The sequence below is a fragment of the Chrysemys picta genome, chromosome 1 (assembly GCF_011386835.1).
Source record: "Chrysemys picta bellii isolate R12L10 chromosome 1, ASM1138683v2, whole genome shotgun sequence".
NCBI classification, from domain to species: domain Eukaryota; kingdom Metazoa; phylum Chordata; order Testudines; family Emydidae; genus Chrysemys; species Chrysemys picta.
This window is the reverse complement of record NC_088791.1, coordinates 233,382,746-233,410,399: the sequence shown is the minus strand read 5'-3', so window position 1 is coordinate 233,410,399 and position 27,654 is coordinate 233,382,746. Positions and strand designations below refer to the sequence as shown.

General features: G+C 39.1%; 1 protein-coding gene across 3 annotated transcripts in view; it reads right to left on the bottom strand.

Moving 5' to 3' along the window:
• HERC2 (HECT and RLD domain containing E3 ubiquitin protein ligase 2) overlaps nt 1-27,654 on the bottom strand; it is a 209,120-nt gene that overhangs the window by 140,244 nt on the left and 41,222 nt on the right. For 2 of the 3 annotated variants that reach the window (XM_065591123.1, XM_065591128.1), the window contains exons 5-12: nt 16,984-17,203; nt 14,534-14,634; nt 10,045-10,201; nt 6,560-6,670; nt 5,427-5,598; nt 4,605-4,778; nt 2,997-3,185; nt 2,151-2,302 (exon numbers count right to left, since the gene is read on the bottom strand). In XM_065591123.1, coding sequence (XP_065447195.1) covers nt 2,151-2,302; nt 2,997-3,185; nt 4,605-4,778; nt 5,427-5,598; nt 6,560-6,670; nt 10,045-10,201; nt 14,534-14,634; nt 16,984-17,203 — 1,276 coding nt within the window. The remainder of the gene's footprint in view (nt 1-2,150; nt 2,303-2,996; nt 3,186-4,604; nt 4,779-5,426; nt 5,599-6,559; nt 6,671-10,044; nt 10,202-14,533; nt 14,635-16,983; nt 17,204-27,654) is intronic. The other variant, XM_065591131.1, reaches the window with a different exon arrangement.

The window sequence follows — 27,654 nt, the reverse complement described above, 5'->3', positions numbered from 1 at the left end:
TCACTGTGAAAAAAAAACCTGTATCTGAACAACACCTTCCCTGCTACTCTCAACCCCAAGACAGGAGTACTCCCTTATCCAGTAAGGATTTGTCACTACAGTGGTGCTTATCACCTCTGGGATACAAATTCAACACAGAAGTATTTAAGTACACCTCTATAGGATACTGCTTGGAAAACACTAGTTCAACTACAGAACAAGACACTCACTCCTACTTTCTGGGCCAAGACAGCATTGCAATGTTACTGTTTAACACGGGGAAAAAAGGAATGGGGAACACACAACAGTTTGCACTTGCACTGAACCATTCTGAAATTGATTTGGCAAGTAAATAAGAAGGGCAGAGGGACTCCTGGCATCAGGCATATGAGGCCTGAGAAAAATGGGAGGATGGGTGCCCTTCTGAAACTATAAATATTCCAGAAATAGGCACAGAAATTATCAAAAATATAAAAAATGATTACCTACCTTTCTGCAACTATTGTTAGAGATTTGTTGCAAAACATCCATTCCACTGTAGGTGTGCATGCACCTCATGCATAGTTGACTCCAGATAGACTCCAACAGAGAAGGGAAGGAGGATGAGTCATGGAATGGACATATCCAACACATCTCAAAGAACACCACTTACAGAAAGGTAGGTAACCATTTTTTCTTCTTCAAGAGCTTGCACATGTCCATTTCACTGTAGATGACTCACAAGCAGACCAATGTGGAGGTGAGCTGGGAAAATACCTGACCAGTGTTTCTAGGACAACCTGTCAGAAATTTGCATGGATTGACAGGAAATGGCATAAGGAGAACAAAAGTATGGACTGATAACCAAGTCACTGTTTTGCAAACATCTATGATAGGTACTTGGGCCAAGAAAGCCTCTTTGAGTGGGGCTTACAAATGCAATATTTGTCAGTTATGTGGAATTTTCCCAAACATTTCAAATAAACCAGGTGTGGGTCACTGCCCAGCATACATTCAGCACAAGTCCAGAAGGACTTAAAACCTGATGAGCACAGCATCGTTCCAGTACCAATACCAAAAGATGAAAAACTGGTCCCAAAAGACCTAAATCTAAAATTTATCGCTAAAACTAACAAACCAGCATATATATATATACACACACATATATACACACACACTATATATATATATACATACATACACACACACACACACACACACACACACACACACAGAGGCGTGAGGGCCGCCGCACTTATGACAAAAAGTCTGAGATCACTCCGACAACCATTACTGGTGGAACTGAGGAGAATTGGCGCAGCTTCGCCCTTTTGTGGTATGTAGCAACAGAGAGTGCTTGGGCCAGCCCAATGGATACCGCTAAGAGAAAAAGACCACGGTGCACAAGGTGCATACTCACATACAGTGGAATGGACATATGCAAGCACACGAAGAACTCAGAATTTTGAATTAAAAAGGAGAGAAAAGAAAATATTCAGAAAGGATGTAATTTTACAGTTGATAATACATGACTGTCTTGTTCTGAAGCTGGATTGTTGTAAAAGACATTTTGGATTACTCAGCTTCAGATTTCATAAGTGGAGCTGGATTTCTTGAAGATCTTTATGTTACCACTGGTTAACAGAATAGATACATTTTTTTATCATTTTCTATAGCCACAAATCAGTATTCAATTAAGACAAATATCCTTAAAAGACCTCCTGGATCATCTCACCATGCAACAGAATTTTCTAAGCTAAGCAGGCATTCCCTTCATACATGTTCATTGTTGTCTAAAATCCATAAAAAAAAGAAAAGAAAAGAAAAGAAAAGAAAACTGAGGAAAGCTAGCCCTTTCCATTGTCATTAACAACTGTAGTTTATTTGCTGGTCTAATCATGACAACATAATTAAGACAAAATCTAAAGGAATGTATGTTTGTAAACCATCTTGCTTTGCTTAATTTCTTATCAACCTTTGAATGATATACATGTACTGGAGGACTTGAACAACGATAGCATACTATGTTATCTTTTGCCTGTTGTCATTTCGCTGTAAGTGGCTGTGTTTCACTAACATTTATTAAATGTCTGCATATTTAATCCTACCTTAGTTTCTAACATTAAAGTAGAACATTTGTAAATACGTTCTATGCTTAAGCTGGTGAATCAATGGTATTTTATTACACATACACTGTGTCTCCATGGCCTAGTCTTCCACCATCTCCACAACCCCAAGAGAAAACCTCTCCAGTTGCTGCCAAGGCAAGATAGTGGTGACCATCTGAATGTGCTGCAATCTTCACAATATTTCTAGAAGCAAGACTCTGCACCAGCTGTGGTCCCTGTAAATTAGTTAGAGACAATGTACAAAGAAAAAAGTTACTTATGTTGCTCAGAGTGTCGAAAAAACTCAGACAACTTGATAATTAGATTTTTCCCCAATGAGGCCTTACTTCAGAACTATACATTCCAGCATTAATTTAATAAAACCAGAGAACCAGGCCAGAAGTTCAAATCCAATATTTGGGTTTGGTGAAAGGTAGAGGATGCTCTGGAGCTCTCATTTTGTCCCATCCTTATAATGCAGGTAATATATATTAAACTGGCCTTTGTCTGATCATTTCCGATAGTCTTCGCTGCATATTTTTCTGTTTTAGTATAATTTTGTAAAGGGAATTTAATGCTTAGGCACTGGTAGTCAAAACATCCATTAGTTTAAATGCACTTCATGCTAAGCAATTGCCACGTTACATGGAAATAAACGGCAAAGCAATACCACTGGAGAAGAAAGAGAGCATTGTTCATACGGGTGGATTGTTGCGAGCACCATAACAAATATTTATAACGTAGGAAAAATTCTTAACATGGCAAACAAAGGTGTTAAACCATTCCTGCTGAGGGTTCAAAAACAAGGAATTTAACATGAGCAGCATCACAGTATCTCCACTACACATCTGAATGATTAGAAAGAACAATCTCAGAGCAGCATATTTTATAGAAAATGGTACATTTAGTATGGATGTAAAAATCACCTACCAGTGTGTCACTGTTGTATGCCTGCGTGTAAACTCGTCCATTTCTAGATAAGATTAAAAAACGTTTCTCTGCACAGGCAATTTGCATAACTCCAAGATTGGCAAGTCCTTCACACTGAATTGGACCACTCACATTAGCATAATATTTCCATCCTATTAAACCCCAACCTATGACTTCTTGCAAAGATCCCTGTAAGGCAACAAAGCTAAGTAAGAATTTACAGTTCACTACACAACTTAATTAAAACACAAGCACCAGGATATTTTTTCCTAATAATTATGTGCTTCAACAATACTTCAATCTATCAATATTCATGGTAGCTGTAAAAGAAAGACATCAATGAACCTTACCTATTAATAAGATATTAAAAATAGTCTCACACGCATCACAATCTAATTAAAAGATACTACCTCACTCACCTATGGTATCTTTTATTGGACCAACTTCTGGTAGTGGAAGAGACAAGCTGTCAAGCCACCCAGAACTTCTCTTCAGATCTGGGAAAGGTACTCAGAGTGTCACAGCTAAATACAAGGTCGAACAAATAGTTTAGCATAAGCAGTTAGCACAATCTGTTCGATCTTGTATTTAGCTGTGACGCTCCGAGAACCTTTCCCAGACCTGAAGAGCAGTTCTGTGGAGCTCAAAAGCTTGCCTCTCTCACCAACAGAAGTTGGTCCAATAAAAGATATTACCTCACCCACCTTGTGTGTCTAATACACCATGTGTGACATGGCTTACAGAATATACCATAAATATTTATAGCAAGTATGTAAAGAAGAAGATCTTTCAACCAGTGAAGTTATATACAATTTTGGGGGGTTCTTTAAATTGCTACTATACCAGAGCACTCTGACTTAAACATTTAAGAAATTTGGTCTTAAACCATCTATTTTGATGGGCACTGGGAATAGTACATTTATGGGGCATGATCACCCATAGGTTTTGGGGAATGACTTGCTTGTCATTCTGTAGAAATCTTTAGCAGATGCGAAGAGCAGTAACAATGGGCTCCAGAATAAGCCACATTCAGATAACCCCGGTGGTACTGGGAGGAGGGGATAAGAAGAAGGGAAACAGAAGACTAAGATCTCAGGGCTCAAAAAGTAGCTTGGAAAACAAAAATAAAGAAAGAGTGTAAGGAGATTCTCCTCATTCCACTGAAAGTGTTAAACTCTTTGGTACAGTCCGCACATGTTTATATCCACTACAGAAAAGCATTCAGATATTACTCCTGAACTGCTTATATAACTTTGGATTCTTTTAAACTGAATTACGGAAATTCTGAAAAAATTTCTAACTGTACAGGGATTTCAGTCTTAAATTATACCTTACCTCCCTGGTCAGATACCTCGTTTGGCTATGGCCAAACATGAGGAAAAAAGGCAGGGAGGTTAAATACTCAGATTACTATAATTAGTTTCCTTATGGAAACTCACTTTAGACACTCTATATGAAAATATTTTAAAACCAATAGTTACACTTCTCTTTGTAAGAGAACTGATGATTTATTAAAAATCATTGAATGGTTTTTCTTGACAGTTTAAAGAGTAAACTAATTGTCCATCTACAAACAGAATCCTTTTATTTGACATTATATGAGATTACCTTATGAGATGTAGGAGAGCTACACTGTGGAGGCATGCATGGAGTGGCCAGGCGATCTAAGTGGGCCATGATCACAACTGCCGTTTGTCGCAGATCAATTGCTAGCTCATTGTCCTGTGGTAAAGTCAGGTACCTCAGAAAACTCTCATTGGGACTCAGGGAGTAGGACAGCATCTAAGAAAGCAAAGAAAAGCAGTTAAAAATAAAATAAAGTTAAAAACAGGAAAATATTCAGAGTACTTTTTACACGCCCCATACGTTCTTTTCCCTTATTTCTCTAGATACAGATATGGCATATTTTGTGGATACTCAGCATCTGTAATTCCTATTGAAGTTAATAAGGGACTCAGCATCTGTATATACTATTCCTTCCCCATGCAAGCAATAATTTCAATTATACATATACACTGAGAAATTGATGCTACCTTTGTATCAATTGTGCTATTCTGTACTGCCCAATAAAATTTAAGAATGTAATGATGTTTCAATCAAATTAATGGGAAAAGTTAAATGTTCAAGAAAATTAATCCACACAGATTTGTAGTAACACATAAAAACTATTTCTACAACAAAATCTAAAATGCAATATTTATATAAACATACTGCAAACGTTTAATCTGCCATCCCGAGAAAATGCAAAATGTACATACTGTAGTACAACAGTTGTATATGTATCTCGATGTGTAAATTACTACTATAAAAGTGGAGTTACAAACTTCAGAAGAGCAACAATGAGCATCTATACTTGATGGCTAAGCAACATGACACAAATAATTGGATACTGGATAGAATATACCTCATAAATAAACCAAACACATATACCTGAATCTCATCCTCGGCGTTAGGTATGTCTTTATTACAGATTATGCTCTGAAACCTTTGCAGCAAAGGTAGAAGGGGTGCACTTGTTCCTTGTGCAGATCGCTCATTATCTGTCTCTCTTGTTCCATTATCCCAGAGTTGAAGCAGCAACATAACAGCAGACAACATTTGGCTGAAAGAGTAAGTTTACCATCCTGTTGTAAGCACTCCTACAGAAGTTATTTGAAGTTCCACATTAAATCAAATTTTAGAAGATGTGCATGTTTAGTAGTATGTGTGTGAGGGTATTGGGCAGAATCTACTCAAAGCTAGCTCACTTAAAAGTTTTGCTTAGTTTAGGGGTTTTCCTCCCTCCCCCAAAAGTGTCAAAGTGAAGTATAGTTTTTGAAATTTTGGGGTGTTTTTTTTTTAGTTTTGGTATGTGTGCAAGTTTTACCTTTGATTATTCAGTAGTTATTTAGAAAACTGAGCAATCTGTTTAAAAGTTGTGGTTATAGATAAACTTTGTAAGAACAGACTAAAAGTATCCTTCGCTGGTATAAATCAGCACAGCTCCATTGACTTCAATGGAACTATACCACTTATACCAGATGAAGATCTGGACCAAATGTCCACAAAAAAGTATTTCAAGATAGTTTTAATGTGCCTTCACCTCCTTTCTTGCAAAGTTTTAGCTACACAGGAATTGCTATTCTGGCTCAGAACAGTGATCCATCATTGACCACAGACAGATCTTGATGATTCACCGAAATATGAAAGAAGTCTTCTAGCAGAAAATTATGTAATAGACTGCTCACTAAAATATGTTTCTTTCTAATCCCCATCAGTTAAATTGGCTTAGACCCTGAAGCATGAGCTCTTAGTATTCCCTAATTTTCTATCTATATTTCATCCTTCATCGTTACCCTTCATGATAGGAAATTATAGTTAAATCCTGGCCCCACTGACATCAATGGGAGTTTGCCATTGACTTCATTGGGGTTAGGATTTCACCTCTAATCATTACGGAGAGGACCCATAGGTGTTGCATCAAAATGTTAACATTGAACTAATACAAACTAAACGCCCAGAATTGCTCAGAACATTTTAATAGGTACTCTTATTTGAGAGCAGAAAAGTGCTTCATTTCTCACCTTAGTGTGCCCCTCTGCACTGCCAACTCTAACAATATAGCAAGTGCCAAGTGCTGGTCTTGTAATGGAATGTTTGCTGGCCCTTTGGAACTTGGAGCTCCATGTACATCACTATTTAAAAGACAAAAAATACTTGAAGATGCAGAAATTAATGTTTGCAGCATTAACACATTACAAAGAAACCACTGGAAAAAAACAAAACACATCTGCACAACTATAGTATCTACAAGGTGCTAGATGATGTCAACATTTATAGGAAGATTATAAGCTTCTGGGGCAGAAAAATACCTAGGAAGATATGGAGAAGATGAAGCGTAAAGTATTGACTCTCTTTTGGGGAGGTGCAGAGGTTTGTTTTTAAAATAATCATCCTCAACTCCCTTGTGTATTTCGGAAGCGATACTTTTCAGATGTGCTGATAATGGTGCCTGTTTCAATCCACGTTATGTGTGTTCCATTTTTGGAAAGTAGTGAACAGCCAAGACCAAAAACATCTGTATCAGGTGACCTAATTACTACGGTTCCATTTGACAAGAGACCCAAAAGCCATACTGGCACATACAGCATCCAGAAGCATCCTTACGTCCACTTCCTCTTGAGTACTGCACAAGTCTTGGACTTAACACTTCTAGTGATGATGCACTTTGCTCCTTCACCATTTGAAAAGCCTTAAAGCAAGAAGCACTGCTTATGTTGCATTTTGAAACATATATTCACAGAGGAATTTTACAAGTGATTGCTTATTGGATGCCATGTTTAGAAACTTTTTCCACAGAAGCACAGGGCCTCCACCAATCACCTGATATTTCCCATATCCAGAGTCATCCCTTGGGTAGGGCAAATCAGGGCAACCGCTCCGGGCCCCACGCTTTGGGGGACCCCATGGGCTGGTGCGATTGGCCTGCATGGTAGGCCCCAGAAAAGATGAATCTGTCACTTCCGCCCTGGGTCCCGCAACCCCTAGGGACAGCCCTGCCCATATCCAACCTTAAATCCTGTCCTGTACTCTCTTTCTGCAGTTTTCAGAGTTACTATTGTCATATCTGTCAAAAACTTTGATTAAAGAATTAGCTTTTCAAATCTTTGGGACCTGCCTCAAATACGCAGCAGCTAATTCATCGAATGTGTGGAATTTGTCTCCAGCCATCATTTGTATGATAGCCATGGCATCCCATATATACACTGGAGGTTCTTTGTTGCATGCTCTTAGCTCATGGATTCTTTCAGATTGAGATTCCAGCTGATGCCCTTGTTCAGTTTTGTCTGTTCTTCTCATTGTTCCATCAGCATGGAAGAGGGACACAGACAGCACAAGTCTTATTGGGTGACTAAGAACAGTTGACATTGAAACATCAAGTGCACCTCTCACAAATTTCTTCATTTGTTCTTCATAAACATCTGATATTTTCAGCAGAGACTTCTATACACCTGACATTACATGTAGTCCAACAGATATGTTGATAAGCACCTCTGCATGCGATTCAGGATCAAATGGGTTTGTCATACAGTTGATGACATGGTTGGTAAGAGCTGTAACGTGCTCTTCATCCCGTTTCAGTGCATAAGCAAGGACTTGTTTGCGGACTTAATCTTCACTACTTCTTGTTAGGCTACTTCTTTCTCTCATAGCTTTTCCATATTCATAATATGAAGCTGTGTATTCTCATCTCTAACACTAATGCTGACCTGTGCGTAAGTGTCACTGAATTAAAAAGCCAGTTTCTAGAACATTTCAAAAGCTAATACTGCATGCATAGGCAATTTACAAATTAAAACCTTCTATCAGGCAAACTACATGCTGCATTGTAAGTACAAAAACTTATAAATGGAGAAGCATATTAGGAACTCATGTACATTTATATCTACCCACTATGCAGTGTAAACTATGGGCCTGCAATCTACTGCTACTGGTGCACAACCTTCAGGGAGACTGTTCGGCTCAGCAAATTTCAATTGCAAATACAGAAAACTATTATAATCGCTTGTGAAATACTTTGATAATTAAGAATAGCTTCTTCTTTTTCCTTTATGCCTCTTTTCCTAGTGAGGGTCGCGGCGGTAGCATGGAGAGTAGGAGGACCAGACTTCCTTTTCCTCCGCAACATGTTCAAGCTCCTCCTGGGGGATTCCCCAGTGTTCCCAGGCCAGCCAGGAGATATAATCCCTCCAGCATGTCCTGGATCGGCCTCAGGGCCTCTGGCCAGTGGGACGTGCCCAGGAGAATATGTGATGTGAAAACATTTCATGTTAGAATATTGCAAAATGTGATATTCACCATTTTTGTCACATGCTAAACAGCTTCATTTCTGGGAAAAAACATGCACATGCAAAAAACTCTTAATACATTGTCGTTTGGTAGCTTTGACCAATAACCACCACTTTAAGGTGTTGAAATTAATTTAAACAGTAAAAACTGTAGTTGCAGTCACGTTGCAGTGTTTCTGGAACTGTGCAAAAAATAACACTCATTTTGGGTACCACTGTTTCACCTCACCCACAGCTTTACAGAACCACTTGACAGTGCCACATCATACCTCTTCTAAACATACATAAAATAAGCTTTCAGATTATATATGATGTGGGGGTGTGTGCAAGTCGGATACAGTCAGCTCCAAAAATACGGCCCTTTTTGGAGACTTGCCACACACCTACTGTGTGGATCCCAAGATCCCAGCCCTGAGCAACATAGCTATGTTGGCAGAAGTTTTTAGTCCAGGTCTGTAATATTAGTTTTGTATTAACATTGCTTTCCCATTTCAACATTTTCTATAAAATTAAGATGCAAACTGGATCACGTGTATTCATTTGAATATGCGTCCAAGTGTAATTTAAACTCAATATTTTTGTACAATTTAAACTAAAGGACAATGTATTGTTCAGTATGCAATTCTCATTCACTTTTACATAACATCTCATTAAAGATTATATATGTGCTAAGTCTGAACATTAAAAATAGTCCATTTAAGTTACCTAAGCACAGTACATCTGAGCAATATTTTTTGAATTATGAAAAACAAGGTCATTTCGAGATAGCGATACTCTAGAGAGAGCCCACATCAAGCAGGTGGTACGTGTGTGTTCTCTCTCTCTCTATCTACACCTCAACCCCGATATAACGTGGCCCAATATAACACAAATTCAGATATAACACGGTAAAGCAGCGCTCCGGGGGGACGAGACTGCGTGCTCTGGCGGATCAAAGCAAGTTCAATATAACGCGGTTTCACCTATAACGCAGTAAGATTTTTTGGCTCCCGAGGACAGCGTTATATCGGGGTAGAGGTGTGTGTGTGTATACACACACACACACACACACACCATGACTGTCTGTCTACGACTTGCTTGATGCCAGGGTATCAGAAAAGGAAACTACACTATGTAGCGCTCAATTTACCAGAACTATTTTTGCTTCGCCATCAGTTGTTAAAAATTCAGACTCTCCTTTCAATGCCAGTTCAAACAAACAAACCAAAAAAACCACTTACCCAGTCACAACAGACCTTAGGAATTTAGTAGCTCTCTCCACAACTTCCAACCATACAGATGATACAGTCCCTTCATCAAAAAGGGATGCTTCCGGTAGTGCTCGTAGTGCATCAAGAGATTCTTGTAACAATTCACTGCAAAGGTCTGCATCCTCACCTACCAGCCAAGATAACATATCAGTTACCTTACAGTATGTACTAGATAGCTAACTAAGAGTACATCAGTATTTTCTCAAAATCATTCTGAGTGTGAACTTTAGAAAAAGCAATTACAAAACCGCCAAAACTGGTAAGTGTATAAAGTAGATATATTATGGATTAATTTTCATAGAATAATTTTGACTGGAATTTTAAGGAGTTGTATAGCTAACCATCAAAGCACCCCACAACACAGTAGGACTAATTATTCCTAAATCATAGGCATCAATAGGAGTCTCCTCAGTTTCCCTGACAGCTTGTCCCATTATTTTTTATTCTAGACACAAAGTTTTAGTATTTAACTTTCATTCATCACCTGCACCCTAAAAACAGTTACTTTTAAAGTAATTCAGAACCATATTTAATCAAGCTGAGTAAAGCTTATGTCCAGGCTAGAGGGCTGCATATAGGTTCAGAGCTACTAGCTCCCTCTCTGGAGGTGGGCAGAGAAACAGAAAGCAGAGCAGAAGGACATCACTACCCCTTTTTGAAGGAAAGGAGGGATGAAAGCGGTTACTCTTCCTGTTAATCAGAGAGGATGACAGCCCTTAAAGGGGCTTGTATTTGTCAGATGGAGGGGTTTTGTTTTTTCTTCTGGGGTGAATAAAGCCCATAACATACTAACTAGAGCACTGAAATCAATAACCGGAAGGAGCTAGGGAAGGAGAGCCCAAAATTAAATTTCCGGGGATAAAACCCTGTATTATTAACTGGGGCAACTGCATGTGGGGAAAGTGTCAGAACTAATTTATTGAAGGGGGTGTTGATATAGCAACACACATGAAACAGATATGACTTGGGAGGGGAGAATGGCTCCGGTGCTTTTCATCCTGTCTTTCAGGTTTTAGTCCTTAAGAAACAATGTCACTGACTAATAAGACTCACTGAGTCTAGCTGGTTTTATAACATCTTCTGCCTATTTGTAGACTGTTCCATCTTCCCTGCAGTCCCTTCCACCAGATGTAACCAACCTACTTCTTCACTCTTCCATCATACGTCTAGTTTTTCTAACTCTTACACTCAATGAAGCTTCTACACTCAGAAAAAACTCAGTCATCAATATTTATTCTGATCCATTTAAAATAACCAAGAAATCTGTTACTTCATCATTTACATGAACAGCTGCAAAAGGTTCGGAAGTTAGAATCATCAGAATCAAAATCAGTAGAGTAATGGAATATGACAAACAGTATTTGATTGGTGTTCAAGGACAGGCCATTCTCCCCAAAGCTTCGGGCTTTATAAAAAAGATTATCTATGCCTGCTCAATATATTACTGGTCACCGACCTTGATCAAATTACTTTTTCCCCCCAAAAAAATAATGCAATTAATCCAACCATTGTGTCCCTTTATGGAACAAAACGACAAAATAAAGTTGCTTCAATGCTTTATTTTAAGGAACAGCAGAGAGAACATAAGACAAAAGAAATACTTTTGTCAAAGTTATGACTACTTCAAATTGTGGGATTTTGTTGTGTTTTTGAACAAACTCCTTTTCAATCTTACAGTGGAGTTCTACTCTGAAAAGTGGCACCAGTCAGTGTACATCAACTCAGTGGTTTCCAATTCAAATCTGCTGCTTCCCAAGAAGCCTTCTTCCTGCCCACCAAATTGTCAATTAAACTCACCCTAGGATCTGAAAGTCAAAATTTTTCTTTCCAGACCCATATCTCACCACCAGTAAATAAGACCTGAGGTGTATTATAGGTAACTGAAGTGTACATCATTGTGCACCTCAAAGCAAACAGTCTCCCATTAATTTAACAATTCTGTGGGATGTACAAACCAGAAAAGAACGCAATTCACCCTCACATAGTTTGCTTCTTAAATGCTAATAGGGAGCAAACATTTTTTTACGTAAGGGGGAAGGACTGTCAGAAATACAAATAGTTATAACATGTGTAACTCACATTGAAAGTCAACAGGAGTTAAGACTGACGTTTGTGCTTTTGACAGTCTTCCCCTAAAGATATGGCTTAATTCAAACTCGGAACTGATGTGTACAAAGAGATACAATTTTGTTTTACCTTAACCACACACTAATGTTGCTAGTACAATATTTTATTTATCTGAGTTTATATTTGTGAAAATTGACAATTATATCCTATCAGGTTACTTTAAGTTATAGGGCAAGTAAAGTTCTACAAGATTGTTCCCAACGGAGACTCCTGTCAGCCAGAGATATTTTTACTCCCTGGTAGGGCACTAAGTTTCACATTCATATTTCTTTGCAATTTTTTCCTTTAAGAATAAATGCTAGCTTTTTTAAACTTGCCTGCACTTCCCCACTTCCCCCCTCACCCAAATCACCTGAGTTTTGCAATCCGGGGCTTAATATATTAGATATAGTGCTGGTAGCCACCCATTAAAGTTGCAAGTCCCTACTTTCTGTGATTGCTGCTCTAGGGCATGGCTACACTCGAAACTCCAAAGCGCTGCCGCGGGAGCGCTCCCGTGGCAGTGCTTTGAAGTGTGAGTTTGGTCGCAGTACCAGCGCTGGGAGAGAGGTGTCCCAGCACTGCAGGTATGCCACCTCCCTAAGGGGATTAGCTTACAGTGCTGGGAGCGTGGCTCCCAGAGCTGGGGCACTGTTTACACTGGCGCTTTACAGCGCTGTAACTTGCTGCACTCAAGGAGGTGTTTTTTCACACACCTGAGCGAGAAAGTTGCAGCACTGTAAAGCGTCAGTGTAGCCATAGCCTTAGGCTGTGCCAAATATGGACCAAGTAATGGAACCAAAAGAGAGACTCTTCCTTCTGTGTTCTAAATGTCCCACTGCTTTGCCCAGGCAAGGTGGAAGAGGCAGCTGCCTGATTGAAATGCAGAAGGTACAAGGGCCAGACATTGGAGGAACAGGGATAAATTGGAACAAGGAGCTTGGGGGAGGCTTGAAGATTGGCAGAGGGCTAGAGAAAAACTGGCACTGGGATGGGAGGGAACTGCTATTAGGAACATGGTGGGTGGGAAAACAGACTGGATGAGGAGCAAGGAGTGGGAGGCTGGGACAGGAAACTAATGGGGTGGTTGAAAGGGAGACAGAACTGACAAGGAGCTTGGAGACGGGAGAACTAAGACTGGTGGGAAGAGAGGCTGGGAGAAGTATATGGAGTGCAGTGAGATCAGACAAGGAGCCTAGAAAGGGAGGAGACTGGGAACAGGGGGAGGAGACTAGGATTGGGTATGGAAGGATACTGGCACTGATTTGAGAAACCAGAGGTGTACAAATTGGGAGAAGGAGCTGGGGTGGGGCAGAAGAGTGTGCTCACTAGAGAACACTCTCCTCCAAAGCTTGGAATAGAACCCAAAATTCCCGAGTCTCATAATTTCTTGGCTATCAGCAAACATCTATGAAACTCAAGGGAAAAGTGTCATCCTCTAGTGCTGGTCTACATAGCAGTATTAGGCTGTCATCCTCTATCAGTTACCCTATGAGCTCAAGGGGCAGAGGTCTGTGAGGTGAACCTAAAATTTGCAATCCTGATGATGACAAACCATGTGTGTGTCAATATAATGCCACATGATGGCATTTTTTTCAGTTTGCCTTCTTTAAAATCCTAGAACATTACACAAAAATATATTAGAAACATACTTAAGATTGCAAAAGAAATGTCAGAATTAAGGTGACTGTGCAACCTTAATTCAGCCTCCTTGTCCCTATGCCTTTTGGTAGGGTCTTTATTTACATGATCACATGCTGTTTTTTCCATAGAAACTCAACCTCATTCAGTGCACAAAAGGGACCTGCTCTGGAGATTAATCAGGGTTGTGTAGTGAAAGAGGCTATTGTCTGTAGGACCTCTGCTTCATTTGTTGCAGAGATTAGAAAATGTGTAGTGAATAAGGCAAGGGACTGCAAGAAGAAAAATAATGGTTTATTATTAAGGCAGTTGAATGCTGCCCTGGAGAACTGGATTCTATCTCTTCCTCTGCCACAGAACTCTACGGTACGCTGGACAAGACACTTAAACCATAGTTATTAATTGGGTGTTCTTCATTTTCTGAGTGCTGACTCGAGACCCTGGAGCCTGATTTGCAGAAGTGCCGCGTACTCATAATCGCAACTGAATTAAATGGGATCTATCCCTTGCACATATGAAGTGCTGCATAATGCTAATTACTCTGAAAAATCAGGTCCTAGATGTCTCAAATTGGGCACCCAACATTAATGGACTTTTTACCTCAATCTTTCTCTGGCTCAGCTTTGTGACCTTAAGAATGTTCTTTTAAACCTAGTTTGTGCATGTAATTATACAAAATAAGGTAAACATAAGATTGCTAAATGGACTTTACCTGACCTCCAAGCTCTGCGAAGGAATGCAAATGCAAATGAAAGTGCTGCTCTGGATCCCACTCGTGCAAGTCCTTCTACACCTTTGCCTATAGGTCTGGGACTAAGACAAGAAAATTTAAAAATTCAAAATCCTTTCTTGGAGAGAGAAAGTTAATGCTCTTTAAATGTTAACAGCCAAGATTCGTTTCCATTGTCCAAAAAAGATCAACCCCATCCACCAAGAACCTTGGTTTAAAATAAGTCAGAAGCTAGACTGATATCATGTGTGTTACCTGTTCCTAAATCTTACCACTCTTGTTGATAAGAAAGCTCTAGTTTTAGGCCTCCTTACAGAAAACTGAGGCTAAAAAAGTTGTACTTGTTCAGTTTTGTGACCAACGTAGAGTTAGTGTTAACCAATTAGTGAGAAGACTCTAGTCATGTGAAACTGTCATTGTCCTGAAGATTTTCTGAGAGCTGGTATGTTCTATGACAAAACATCTTTCAAAAAATTTTAGCTTAGGCCCCAAATGCGGGCTCTTATTATCAAGGTGATTTTCAAAAGCCTCTATGAATAAAAATATTGAAGTGCTTTTGTTCTTTTTATAAAAAAACAGAAGCTCAACACTACTGTACTTGTGCAAGAGAACTACAAGTTGAAATTGATACAATAAATGAAAGTGACTAGGGTTATCATCCCAGTGAATTCAATAAAGGTAACAGCATAAACAATGAAAATTAAGTAAAAATTGTATATGTTCATTTTTAAATCCCTAAAGAATTACAGATTAAAATATTTTAATGTGTTAAATATCCCTTTAGTGATTTTGTAATTCTATGCACACAATCATATATTTCTGCTAAGGGTATGGTGTTGTATTTATAGTCTGTCTGCTTCAATCTATTTTCCGAACCATTTTCGTTTTCTTGCAAACCCAGCTGTAACTTTTGTCTTACACTTTTAATAACCGGATTCGTACATATTTTGACATGACTGTTCACACTTTAAGAATGCCACTGAAAGACAGCTATTAAAATAAACTTTCTACAACAGCACATGCTTTTGAATGGTCCTCTTGCAGTCATGTTAAGGGCTGCAGCTATGATGTTGCATCTGGGATATCGTCTGTCCAGCACTGTATTCAACCTGGCTCTGATACACCTTGGTTAATCTGTACCCAACAATCTCATAAGGATTCTCTCCCTCCAATTATTGATGCTAAGCTCTAACAGTTTTGTTGTTATCTCTTTTCCAATTAACTTTTGTGATGAGGGTCATATTAACAATGCTTTTATTTGCGAGTTCAGTAATGGTTACAGAAGGAGGTGGCACACATTTAATTTTTCTTAATAGCGTTCACTAAATGTGAACACATTTCTGCTAACCTTTTTATTTTTATTTGTGAAATCACATTAAAATAAAGAAGTTTCACCTTTTACTTGCAGAATGAGCAACCTCCCACCGCCCCACTGTTTCTCTTAGAAAGAATGACAATCTTGTCCTTCCTTTTGGTTGCACATCAGGGATTTGACTGCTTTGGTTTGCTGCCCCAATAAAATGGTTAAATTTTTTATACTGAAATTTCAACAGTGTGATTTTTTTTAAAAGTGTTGGTCTATTTAAGTCATGTCTGAGGCCAAAAGATTTCTTCAAGGAATAGAAACAGCCAGACATTGGCACATCATCATTGCTAGATCACTCATAAGTACTCTTTCCTTTAAATACATTCCTGCGGAGGAGTATAGAAATTAATCAGATAAATAAAGGCTTTCAGCACTAACAAAGGAATTTCAATTTGAATTGCCTCACACTCTTGATCAAATACAACATGCCCCCCCTCCCTCCACTGACACCTGGCCTGTGAACTAGAATTAGCAAGTTTATTTACAGCAGGAAAGTAACTGCATTGTAAGTACAAAAACTTACAAATGGAGAAGCATATTAGGAATTCATGTACATTTATATCTACCCACTATTTCTTGTTCAGTTATTGTTTTCTTTGCCATCTCTGCAGCTACTCCCTTTTAACATTTTTTGCCCGTGTCAAGATAACACATGACAAGGAAAACTATTTTTCAGCCCTGTGCATGTAAGTATATTCTAACAACACAGCTACTAATGTCATTACAGTCATATGATCTCCCTTGACGTAAATTCTGAAACAGGCCTGACCACAGCTAGCTAGAATGACACACAAGAAACATCTTGGTGAAAATAGTATTACAGCTTAGAGGAAGTTTCTGCTATAGGAACATGGTGTAATGCAAGCACGGGGCAATATTTAAGTGTCAACCAAGGACCAAAGCCACTGCTTCAGAGATACATACAATACCTCTGGTGCTTGTATTAAGTCAAGAAGGGGAAAAAAACCAGTGCTAAGGTCTCCCACATTAGTGAAGTCACAAACAGATGACATCTGTTTTAAATTGATCCAGCAAGAGAGCAACCTGCCTGTCCTGATCTCATTACCTTTTCTTGTCCGCAGCAGGCAGAGGAATACTACTGCTTTTCCACTTAACCTTGACATTCTCCTGAAGAACAGTTCTGTTCAATGCAATGAAATATCGTTCCAGAACAACTAGCCTCTGCTTCAGCCGCAGAGCCGAAAGAGTTGTCGTGGCAGTTTGTGTGGCTAGAACTTGCTGTTCCTTCACCAGCACATACAGGCACTCTTTCAACTCATTCACATCTAAAAGAAACATGGCAGAAAAGTATTACTACTGTGAGACAGCAAGATAAACACAACATGTAACTGAGTTCACAAATATGAAAACAGGTAAACTGAACAATCTGAGGTGACCAGGCATTCTAAATCTCAAAGGTTAGTAAGACAAAGACGACTATTTTTCAGTTTTCAATTTAAAAAAAGAAAAAGGGAAAAAAAACAGCACAGTTTAAAGTATGTCCTGTGCCCTATGCAAGTATATTCTAATAATATACTACTACTGTCATTACAGCTAAATCTGACTTTACTCCATAAAACTCACTTGTCTTCTTACATAAGGGACAGGCACGTGCTAAATACTCATAATGTAATCACACACTGCATGTAACAGATATGTAGAACAGCAAAAGATAAGGTTATTATGGAAAAACTATTTTCTTACTTGTGTGAATAAATCTGAATCTTAATAGTTCATTAATGTAGTCTCAATATGTGATATAAAGTATTTAAGTGTTCTAAATAAACCACTTAGACAGCAAATTTCTATCATCTAGCAGACCTTGTGGACAGTGCTCTTATGTGCAGCCAACAGCCTTATACAAGGTCTGTTGCTTGCATTTTATGTGCTGATATACATTCTCTTATGTTTCTTAGTATTTATAAAGCAACTCTCAGAAGCTCCAAGATCACTGCCAAGGACTGCTGATCTTACAAAACAAGAAGTGTTAGAAATTAAAGCGGATCTTGAGAACACTGCCAAACAAAACATGTTTAGAGACTGAATGTGCGCTACGCTGTATCACTCAAAGAGTTTGGAGCTGTCCAAACAGAAAAGACAAGGTCAATAGCTCAAGGAGCTCACAATCTAATGACAAGAGAGTAAGGGAAAGGAACACGCATACTGTAAATAGAAGTATGAACATGCTTAATTACTATGGCAAATTTCAGTAAAGGTTATAAAAAGTTTCTTAGCAGGCTTCCCTTCTACCAACTGTCTGATCACTAAAGGCCATTTCACACCGCTTTTCACTAAATTACAGCACCCTTAATATTCTCCAGCCTGGCCAGTTACCTAGCTCCTAGTAACAAACAGAAGTATTATGTTTTAACAAAATTTATGAGCATTTAAATCCAGATTATGACACAGAAGAACTCCTCACCCACAGTACAATGGTGTTTGTGCACAGCAGTGAACAACAGTGCCAACAGAACTACATCTGCAGTTTGGGGAACCCCATTTCACAAAACATAAGAATGGCCATACTGGGTCAGACCAAAGGTCCATCCAGTCCAGTATCCGGTCTTCCGACAGTGGCCAATGCCAAATGCCCCACAGGAAATGAACAGAACAGGTAATCAAGTGATCCACCCCTTTCGCCCATCCCCAGCTTCTGGCAAACAGAAGTAGGGACACCATCCCTGCCCATCCTGACTAATAGCCATTGGTAAACCTATCCTGAAGGAACATATCTAGTTCTTTTTTGAACCCTGTTATAGTCTTGGCCTTTATAAATCCTCTGGCAAAGAGTTCCACAGGTTGACTGTGCATTGTGTGAAGAAATACTTCCTTTTGTTTGTTTTAAATCTGCTGCCTATTAATTTAGTGACCCCCTAGTCCTTGTGATGAGGAGTAAATAACACTTCCTTTTTTACTTTCTCCACATCAGTCATGATTTTATAGACCTCTATCATATTCCCCTTTAATCGTCTCTTTTCCAAGCTGAAAAGTCTCAGTCCTCTTAATCTCTCCTCATACGGAAGCCGTTCCATACCCCTAATCATTTTTGTTGCCCTTTTCCAATATACATCTAGCACACCCCTCACATTACCGTCATAACAGTTACATGAGAATTATTCAGTATCACCTCCCTGTAAATTCAGGTCTTTGCAATACAGTACATTTTATGTATTGCCTCTCTTTTGTGAGATGTCTTTGCACACGTAGCAGCAAATTCAAATGATCATTTCTGCAGCCATATCACATTGCAAATTCATGTCTAATTTGCTGTCAGCTATCACCCCATCCTCATTTTCAGCATTATCTTTTCACGTTTTTCCTTTCCCTTGTGGGTATATTCAATTCCCTCACTCCTACCCTCCCAAAAAAAGTATTTTGCATGTATTCATCTTCATTATTTATTTACACATGGAAAATGCTCCTAGCCCTGGATCCTGGCATCTTTAATACCTTTTTAAAATTACAAGTAGACCAAAAAACCAGCAGCAACCTGAATTATATTCACCTATAATTAGATCTTACAGCTAAAGAAAAATAAGGAAAAATACCCCATCTTCTCTAAATACTAACCATTATGCAACTCACACCTTGCCAAATGTCACCTTAGAAATGTGCTCTACCAATTTTCTTTCATGAAATATACCATACACCACAAGCGATTTACAAGATGTGAAATGTCTACATTAATCGAGAAAACCAAAATAAAAGCTGCTGCAAAACACAGAATATTGTGAAGTGAGATGCACTGAGACTGTGCGCCAGGCTACTTACTGATGTAACCATAGCACCCCAACCTTTATTTTGTAAACAAAAACAAAGAGGGAACATCTTGTAGCACATGGCCTTCTGTATTTCAGAGTATCATAACAGAACTTCTTGTTTGAGACTGCCACGTCAGCTTTACTTGCTGCCTCCCGTAAACAATCTGAAGAGGTAAAATCAGTATTCTCCTTACCCTCCCCAACAGAAAATCCTATCAGCTTCCAAAGGCTAACTCAGAGATGCAGCAGTGAATTTAAAATAGCCATCCAAGAATAACCCTTCTGATTTTACTAAGATGATTTTATTAACTGTGGCCTTTTTGACAGCTGATTTAAATATGCAGATTTAATCATGCTCTGGCCTAGCTTTCCCTGCTGGGTTTTCCCATATACTTTTAACTACAACCCACCTACCCTTCCTTTAATGGTCATGGAAGAAGAATAAAGCACATGCTCAAAGGATCTCTGGTTGTAATACAACATGGAAGGGAATTCATTTTGATTTCTTTGTAAGCATCAGTAAATGACTCCTACATTTGGGCAAATCCGTTTATTCTTTCAATCTAAGTGTTAAGCACTTCTGAAGCCTGTCCCCTCTGCCATACTCTTAGGGAATGATTCTTGACCAGGGACATAGGATCTATATAAATATGGCATCTGGTGCTAGACTCAGCAGGTCTACAGAGTAATATTCAATTAATGGGTCATTCATAATTCCTAGCAATCAACAAAAATAAATTGGGACAGCCCTTAAAGCAACTTCTAAGAGAAAAAATAGTTATAAGTTGTCAGAGGGAAAAAGAATCCTTCTATTCCAAATGACACACAAAAACAATGAAAGTATATACAGTGATAAATTCATGGAAGTGTCCACAGAGGAGAGCTGGAGATCTGATATGGTCTGATATGAAGAGGTTTGAGAACTTCTGTTGAATTGCCAAGTTTGGCAAAGGAACCTACAGCGTATATGACGGGGGTACATTTCAACCTATACGTTCCCAAAAGGAGATCAAACAAACCTTAGCAAAGAAGCTACATTTTAAGAATGTAGCAGAAACACATGACTACGCTTGCAAATACATATTAAATAATGAGTTTAAATTAAATAGAACAGGGACATTTTTTCTCAAGGGTAACCAAGCTTCAGATTTTCCATTCTTATAGGTAATGGCTGAGTTTGCCTTACTGGAATTCAAGAAAAACTGGACAGTTACTTGGATACCAGTTGTCTTGAGATATAAATGGGATTAAATGCTTAAATAAGACAAGTCTTGTTAACACGAACATTTTCCACATAAGATTTTCTTTTAACTTCTTCAGGAACACTGAGCAATGATCATCTATTAGGATAAAGTAGACTGTAAGACATTACTAGTTTCCCGCAATAATATGGTAGGGTGTTTTTTGTTTGCTTTGGGGGTAAGGGTATAAGTAAGGAAAGGAAAGAATAGGTACTCACAGACTTTCATCCTTCCAATCATCTCTATTTCTGAATCTTAGCCTAACGAAATTAATTCTCCTAAAGATGGGATATTAAGTGAGCAATATTTTTCCTATTAATTATCCTTTTTACTATAATTTTAAAGGTGGTTATAAAAGGATATATTATTCAATTACAGATTTTTTTAGTAAATATTTTGTATGTAGATAAGGTATTCTGACTTAGTCCATTAACTCACTACTAACAACCCATAAAGCGTGGAACTTCCAGGAAATTTTCCTCATAATCCAGAAAGATTTGAAAACTGTTGCTACAACGTGTGTATCTACGATATCTCACTGAATCCGTTCTGGTAATTCTCATCTTCCCCAGTGGGCACTGCCTTTAAAGTGACTTCCTGATGCAATTAGCTTTACTAGCAGTACCAGAAAACAAGACACATTAGTATCTAAAAATAGATAACTTGCCCCCATACACCTTAAATCCCCTGGAGTCCTGTATAAAAAACAGCTTACAAACTCTTGACTTATTAAGTCACTGCTGGTACAAACCAGTTTTGACTACACAAGGAAGCTATCAGTTTTATTTTATTTATACATTTCTTTTTCATTTAAAGTGAATATGCTACTGCTTATTCCTACCTTTTCTATTTTATGCTATTGAAGGATGTTAAAAAAAAAAAGTCATAAATTCAGAAAAGTAGTATTTCTGCTTAAACTCATTTAAAATGTGAACTATAAATCTGATTTCAAATACTGAATGGAACTGGAATAAAGTAATTCTATCCTTGTGTATATGTAGGATTTCATGCTTTAATAAAATGTAACGTGACTGAATTAGGGACTTTTTTCCTGACTTTTATAGCTGAGCTTTTACATGTATAAGTGTTGTATCATAATTTTTGCTTTTCTTTTTAAAGAGAAAACACTGTCAGATGACATCCAGTACATGTATGGAACGAGAACTACATTTAAAGCAAATAAAAATAGCTTAATTTAGCTTACTGACTGTTTGTATGTAGATAAGGTATTCTGACTTAGTCCATTAAGCTTTACTTCTTCAACCTTTTTCTTAAATCATGTTTTATGCTTTTTTCTACAAATTGAAATGGCATTTAACTTCAGGAGAAAAGTTGCACTTTTGGACTTAGAACAGTAACACGATATATAAACCATTATTATTATTAAAGTATTATGCAAGTACCTGAAAACAGGTTTGTAGGTAAACCGTGTCTGATAAATTTGACTATCTAGCTCTTCATCACATTTTTCTAAAATTAAAATATAAATATCCTTATGAAGACAAGGACAAGCAGAGGGCAAAAAACTGCAGGTACTCTGTTCACTACATCCATTTAAGAGTAGTAAGTTAGCAACAAGCTAATATATATCAAGTCTGCTAAAAAAATTATTAAACACAGCCACACTCTTGTGAGCTCCACTATGTAGGCATCTGGGCAATTTAAGTTAAAGTTTAGGTTCGATACATGAATTGGGAGTTAAGACCATATAAAGCCTCTAATTGAATTCAAGTATCAGAGGGGTAGCCGTGTTAGTCAATCTGTAAAAAGCAACAGAGGGTCCTGTGGCACCTTTGAGACTAACAGAAGTATTGGGAGCATAAGCTTTCGTGGGTAAGAACCTCACTTCTTCAGATGCAAGTGCAGCTCTTCTCTCAAACTTAAATTAATAAAGACTCAATGTAAAATGGAAACACAGTAAGAAGCCACTGAGCGGTCAAATATGCATGTTATTACCAAAAATATCTAAGATTTATACTATGGTAACAACCAAAAGCCCTAATCAGAAGGGCCTCATTGTTCTGTATGAATATGTATTGACCATTGCTGCCCCAAAAACAAAAGGGCTCATTCTAATTTACCTGCTGTTCTGGCAGAGTAAAGGGCTTTAATGTAAATGACAAACAAGCACAAAGTGTTTCTCCCCCACTCAGGCCTGTGCCAGTAAGATCAAAGCCAAGAGCACTACTCCCCTAAGACATTTATAGAAAGGCATTTTCTATCTATACTCTTAGTAAATATGGTCTCAGTCTTGGAAAGTTACACATACAGGTGGTCCCCTGCATCAGCACTTACTTCAGTGCAGTTTTGCACAGGTTCACAGGGTCTACCTGTGCACATCGTTTGCAGGATGGGGGGACCTATATTATTGCACAGTGGTAAAACTATGGCTGTGGCTCAACTATGATTAGAAATGGTTTTATAATGTAAATAGTGCATCATAAAATTGACTGCAACTATTGGCAAAGGCTCACTGACAGCACAGTAAACTTGACTGATTTTGTGGGAGGTGAAGAGACTGACCTTAAACCCCTCTTTTATAACAATTGTTAAATAGCTCCATGCTTGAAACAGGCTCCGAACTCCAAATTTTCCACTGCATATTAGCAGTTGAAAAAAAAACGACAACTTAAAAAGAAGTCACACTATCTAAAATTGTGGCTACTGTTGCACAGAATACCACTTATTTCTTAAATAAGAAATTTCATTACTAGATTTCAAAGCACTTTGCAATCTTTAAGTGTTATTATCCCCATTTTACAGATGAGGAACTAAGGCACTGCATGCCTTGTCCAAGGTCATCAGGAAGTTTGTGGCAGAGCACGGAACTGAATTCCGAAGTCCTAAGCTAGTGCCCTAAACACTATAAAATATAGACGAGGGAAAAAAGTTCTACTTTTCAGTTTGGGTGCCTGTGCACTTGACAACTTTGTGTGGTCGAAGGCTAGCTATTTGAAAACGTAGTCAGTTTCTCCCATTTGTGTAGGGTCTTTCACACAGTAACAAGAGAGCAAAGTAATTTTTAAAAAAGGAAAAAAAAAAAAAAAAAAAGCAATTGTAAAGCCACAAAAATTGGCAGAACTCCTGAAAGGTAGCTGTTATATGTGTAGCTACTTTTATCTAATATACACAAAGCTAAAAATATGCTTTAATTCATATTAGAGACACCGATACTACAGCTCAATAATAATGTGCATAACAAGGAGTAGTTATAGTCTAAAGACTTGTCTACACTTGAAAGCTGAATTGCATTAAAGTAGGGTATGATTTTAAAGCACAACAGCTATTCTAGCAAAGCTCCATTTTGTAAACAAGCTGTAACATATTAACATTATAACAGACTTCTCACTCTGCTATAATGAGGACTAAAGCATGGATTAGAAAGATCTCATTCTTTAGTCCACTACCGCACCAAGAAAATTTTAAACACATACCCCTCTTTCACATTTCTCTTTGCTTTAGGATCCTACTCCCATTTTAGAGGACAAAGACCATGGTCTACAAACTTTGGTCAACACAAGTTACATTGGTGTACAGATGCCAAAGTTTGTATATCACGGGAGGGCGGTTGTGGAACAGCTCTCTGCTGACTGAACAACCAAACACATGAGTTCAACATGGAGCTGAGCAATTGAGGGTGGTTTTGAAAGAAAACTTTAATAGTCAATTGTAGTAGCATTCTGTGCTGGATTACTCTCCGGGCCTGAAGTTTTGGATTGTGCTAGAAATTGCATAGCACTTGCTGTACATTTATAAACATTTTAGATGATATTTGTTATTAAAGCTATGAATTATGTGGTGCTTGCTTTACATTTATAAATATGACTGGGTGTTTTCTTGAACCTATGAATTCTGTGGTGCTCTACATTTACAAGTACTGGGTGCTCTGAATACCTTTGTGCCTTCAACAATAAATGGTGTGAACTAATAAAGATCATTTTATTTTCAAAAAATGAAAATTTATTGACTGGCAAAAACAATGTACAAAACAAGCAGCAATGCAATATAAACTGTAAACATAAATTAATGGGGGAATGAAATTGGAAAGGGAGCAAACATTTCTATCCATTTCAGTGCACATAATCTGTTGTAGCTTAACATACACCAACCATGGTTCTCACACATCGGTGTATGTGAAGCTGTCGTTTTCCCCAGGCTTAGAGAGGGAGGAGTGCAGAACACGAGGAGAGTAAGAAGCTGCTACCATAGAGTTCTCTAAGGACTGCAATCGGTTGAGGAGCCTGAGTATTTGGACCTGTAGGTCAACTTGGACCTACAGCATTTGTGTTTGCTGCTTGAGAAGATCCATCATGTCCTGGTACATCTCCCTCTCCTTTTCTTGGGCCTCTCTTCTGTCTGCTCTGTCCTTCTCCCTGTTGCCTGCCATGAGGGTTCTCAAGGTCTTTTGCTCAGTCAGATGCAGCATTGGCTTGCAGGATTTCACTAAACATGTCCTCCTCAGTCTCCTCATCAGGGGGCACCCCACAAGGCTGAAAAAGCAGTTGCTGCTGATAAAAAAAAAGGTATCATTGGACTTACAGTCACAACAGAAAGGAAAAGATCAGCTTCAAAACTCCCTTCCTTTATTCCAGTAACATTTAGTAAGACATACTTTTTGACACTTCAGCTTTGAAGCACCGCTGCACAGCACTGCTCTCCAGTTCCAGCTACACTGAGTACAGCCCACCAGAAACAAGAAATTATGGTTGAATGAAACAAAATTTTTGGGTCTCTATTCTATGGGTATAGGTAGGGGCCTACCAAATTCATGGTCCATTTTGGTCAATTTCACAATCATAGAATTTTTAAAATAATAAATTTCATGATTTCATCTATTTAAATCTGAAATGTCATGGTGCTATAATTGCAGGGATTCTGACCCAAAAAGGAGTTGTGGGGGGAAAGGGGTCACAAGGTTATGGGGGGCGGGGGTTGCGGTACTGCTACCCTTACTTCTGAGCTGCTGCTGCCTTCAGAGCTGGGCAGCTGGAGAGTGGCGGCTGCTAGCCTGGATCCCAGCTCTGAAGGCAGAGCCACCGCCAGCAGCAGCGCAGAAGCAGAAGCAAGCCCTCAGTCAGCAGCTGCCACTCTCCAGCTGCCCAGCTCTGAAGACAGCAGCACAGAAGTAAGGGTGGCATGGTATGGGATTGCCACCCTTACTTCTGCACTGCTGCTGCGGGGAGGGGAGGGCTCCCTGCTGACGCTGCCTTCAGAGCTGGGCACCCGGCCAACAGTCGCCGCTCTCTGGCTGCCCAGCTCTGAAGGCAGCATAGAAGGGTGGCAATACTACAACCCCCCTAAAATAACCTTGTGATCCCCTACAATTCCCTTTTTGGTCAGGACCCCAAATTTGAGAAACACTGGTCTCCCCTGTGAAATCAGTATAGTATAGGGTAAAAGCACCCAAAAGACCAGATTTCACGGTCCGTGACATGTTTTTCATGGCCGTGAATTTGGTAAGGCCCTAGATATAGGAAAATGGCACTGAATATTGGCATGAATGTTCCAGATGATGGTGATTTTAGCAGATCTCATTCCTGTGGGTAACAACAGCAAAGGGCTCAGTTTTTGCTAGCCTGTTTACTGCAATGGTGCCAGCCAAACTCACCACAAGGGTGGCCTGGGAAAGTATCCTACCACAGAGAAAGAAAGAAAATCGGCCATCCCTTGAAACCTTTGGGAAAGGATTGAAGGGTATCTCCATGAAAGTTTCATTGAGCTCTCTCAGGAGGCTACAAGGGGCATCCCTATGTACATAAACAATCTGCTCCCCGTTGCCCCCTGGATAACCCAACAGGGGAATGAAAAGCACATACCACATCCACCTCTGTTTGTTGTAATGCTACCTCTTCCCATATGAGTAAAACGATGAAAAATCAACACCTGTGTCATGACAAGTGGCGATGTGCCAGGTGCCACCTTTATATTTAAAGACTGTAAGGGAAAATGCACACACACACTTACCCAAGGTCTCTTTCTCTTCATCAGCATTGTCATTGCTGGGCTGATGGATTTAGCTACACGGTGGTGAAGTTTCAAAAGGGTCATGGCTTGTGACATCACTGGACATACTGGTGAGTCTCCTCCCTCCTTTTCTTCCTCGTCCTCCCGGCTGTTCATGGCAGGGGTCTGTGTCTTAGGCTCTTCTGAAATATCCAGAGCAGTCTGTGGGGCGCTGGCAGAGTCTCCACCAAGGATGGCCCATGCAGTTCATTGTAAAAGCAGCTGGTCCACAGCTCAGCACCAGGTTGAAAATTGGTCTTCCTGCCATAGTTCATTCGCTTTCATGAGGTACTGCTGCTGAAACTTCTCATACCCCTTTGCCAGCATCCTCTATGCAATTTGCTCATAGATATCCACGTTTCTACAGCTCATCAGTAGTTGTGCCTGCACAGTATCTTCTCCTCACAGGCCCAAGAGATCTAATACCTCCTGTTTACTCCAGGCAGGGGAACGCATCTAGTGCGTGCAACTAGCATGGTCAGTTACACACAGCAAGGGAGAGCTGCGAGGTGGGCAATCAGGAAAAGGCATTTCAAAAAAATATGTGGGGGAGATTAAAGAAGGGGATAGCCTCTGGTCTCCATGATCCCTGGGCAGAGCATTTAAACGGAATGGGGCATGTGGGACAGCTCCTGGAGAACTATTGGGGTTAACACAGGTCATACAGGATCTATACTTCCACTGCATTAACCTCAGTAGGTCAGCCATGGCTCTCCACCGTTCAGGGAGCGA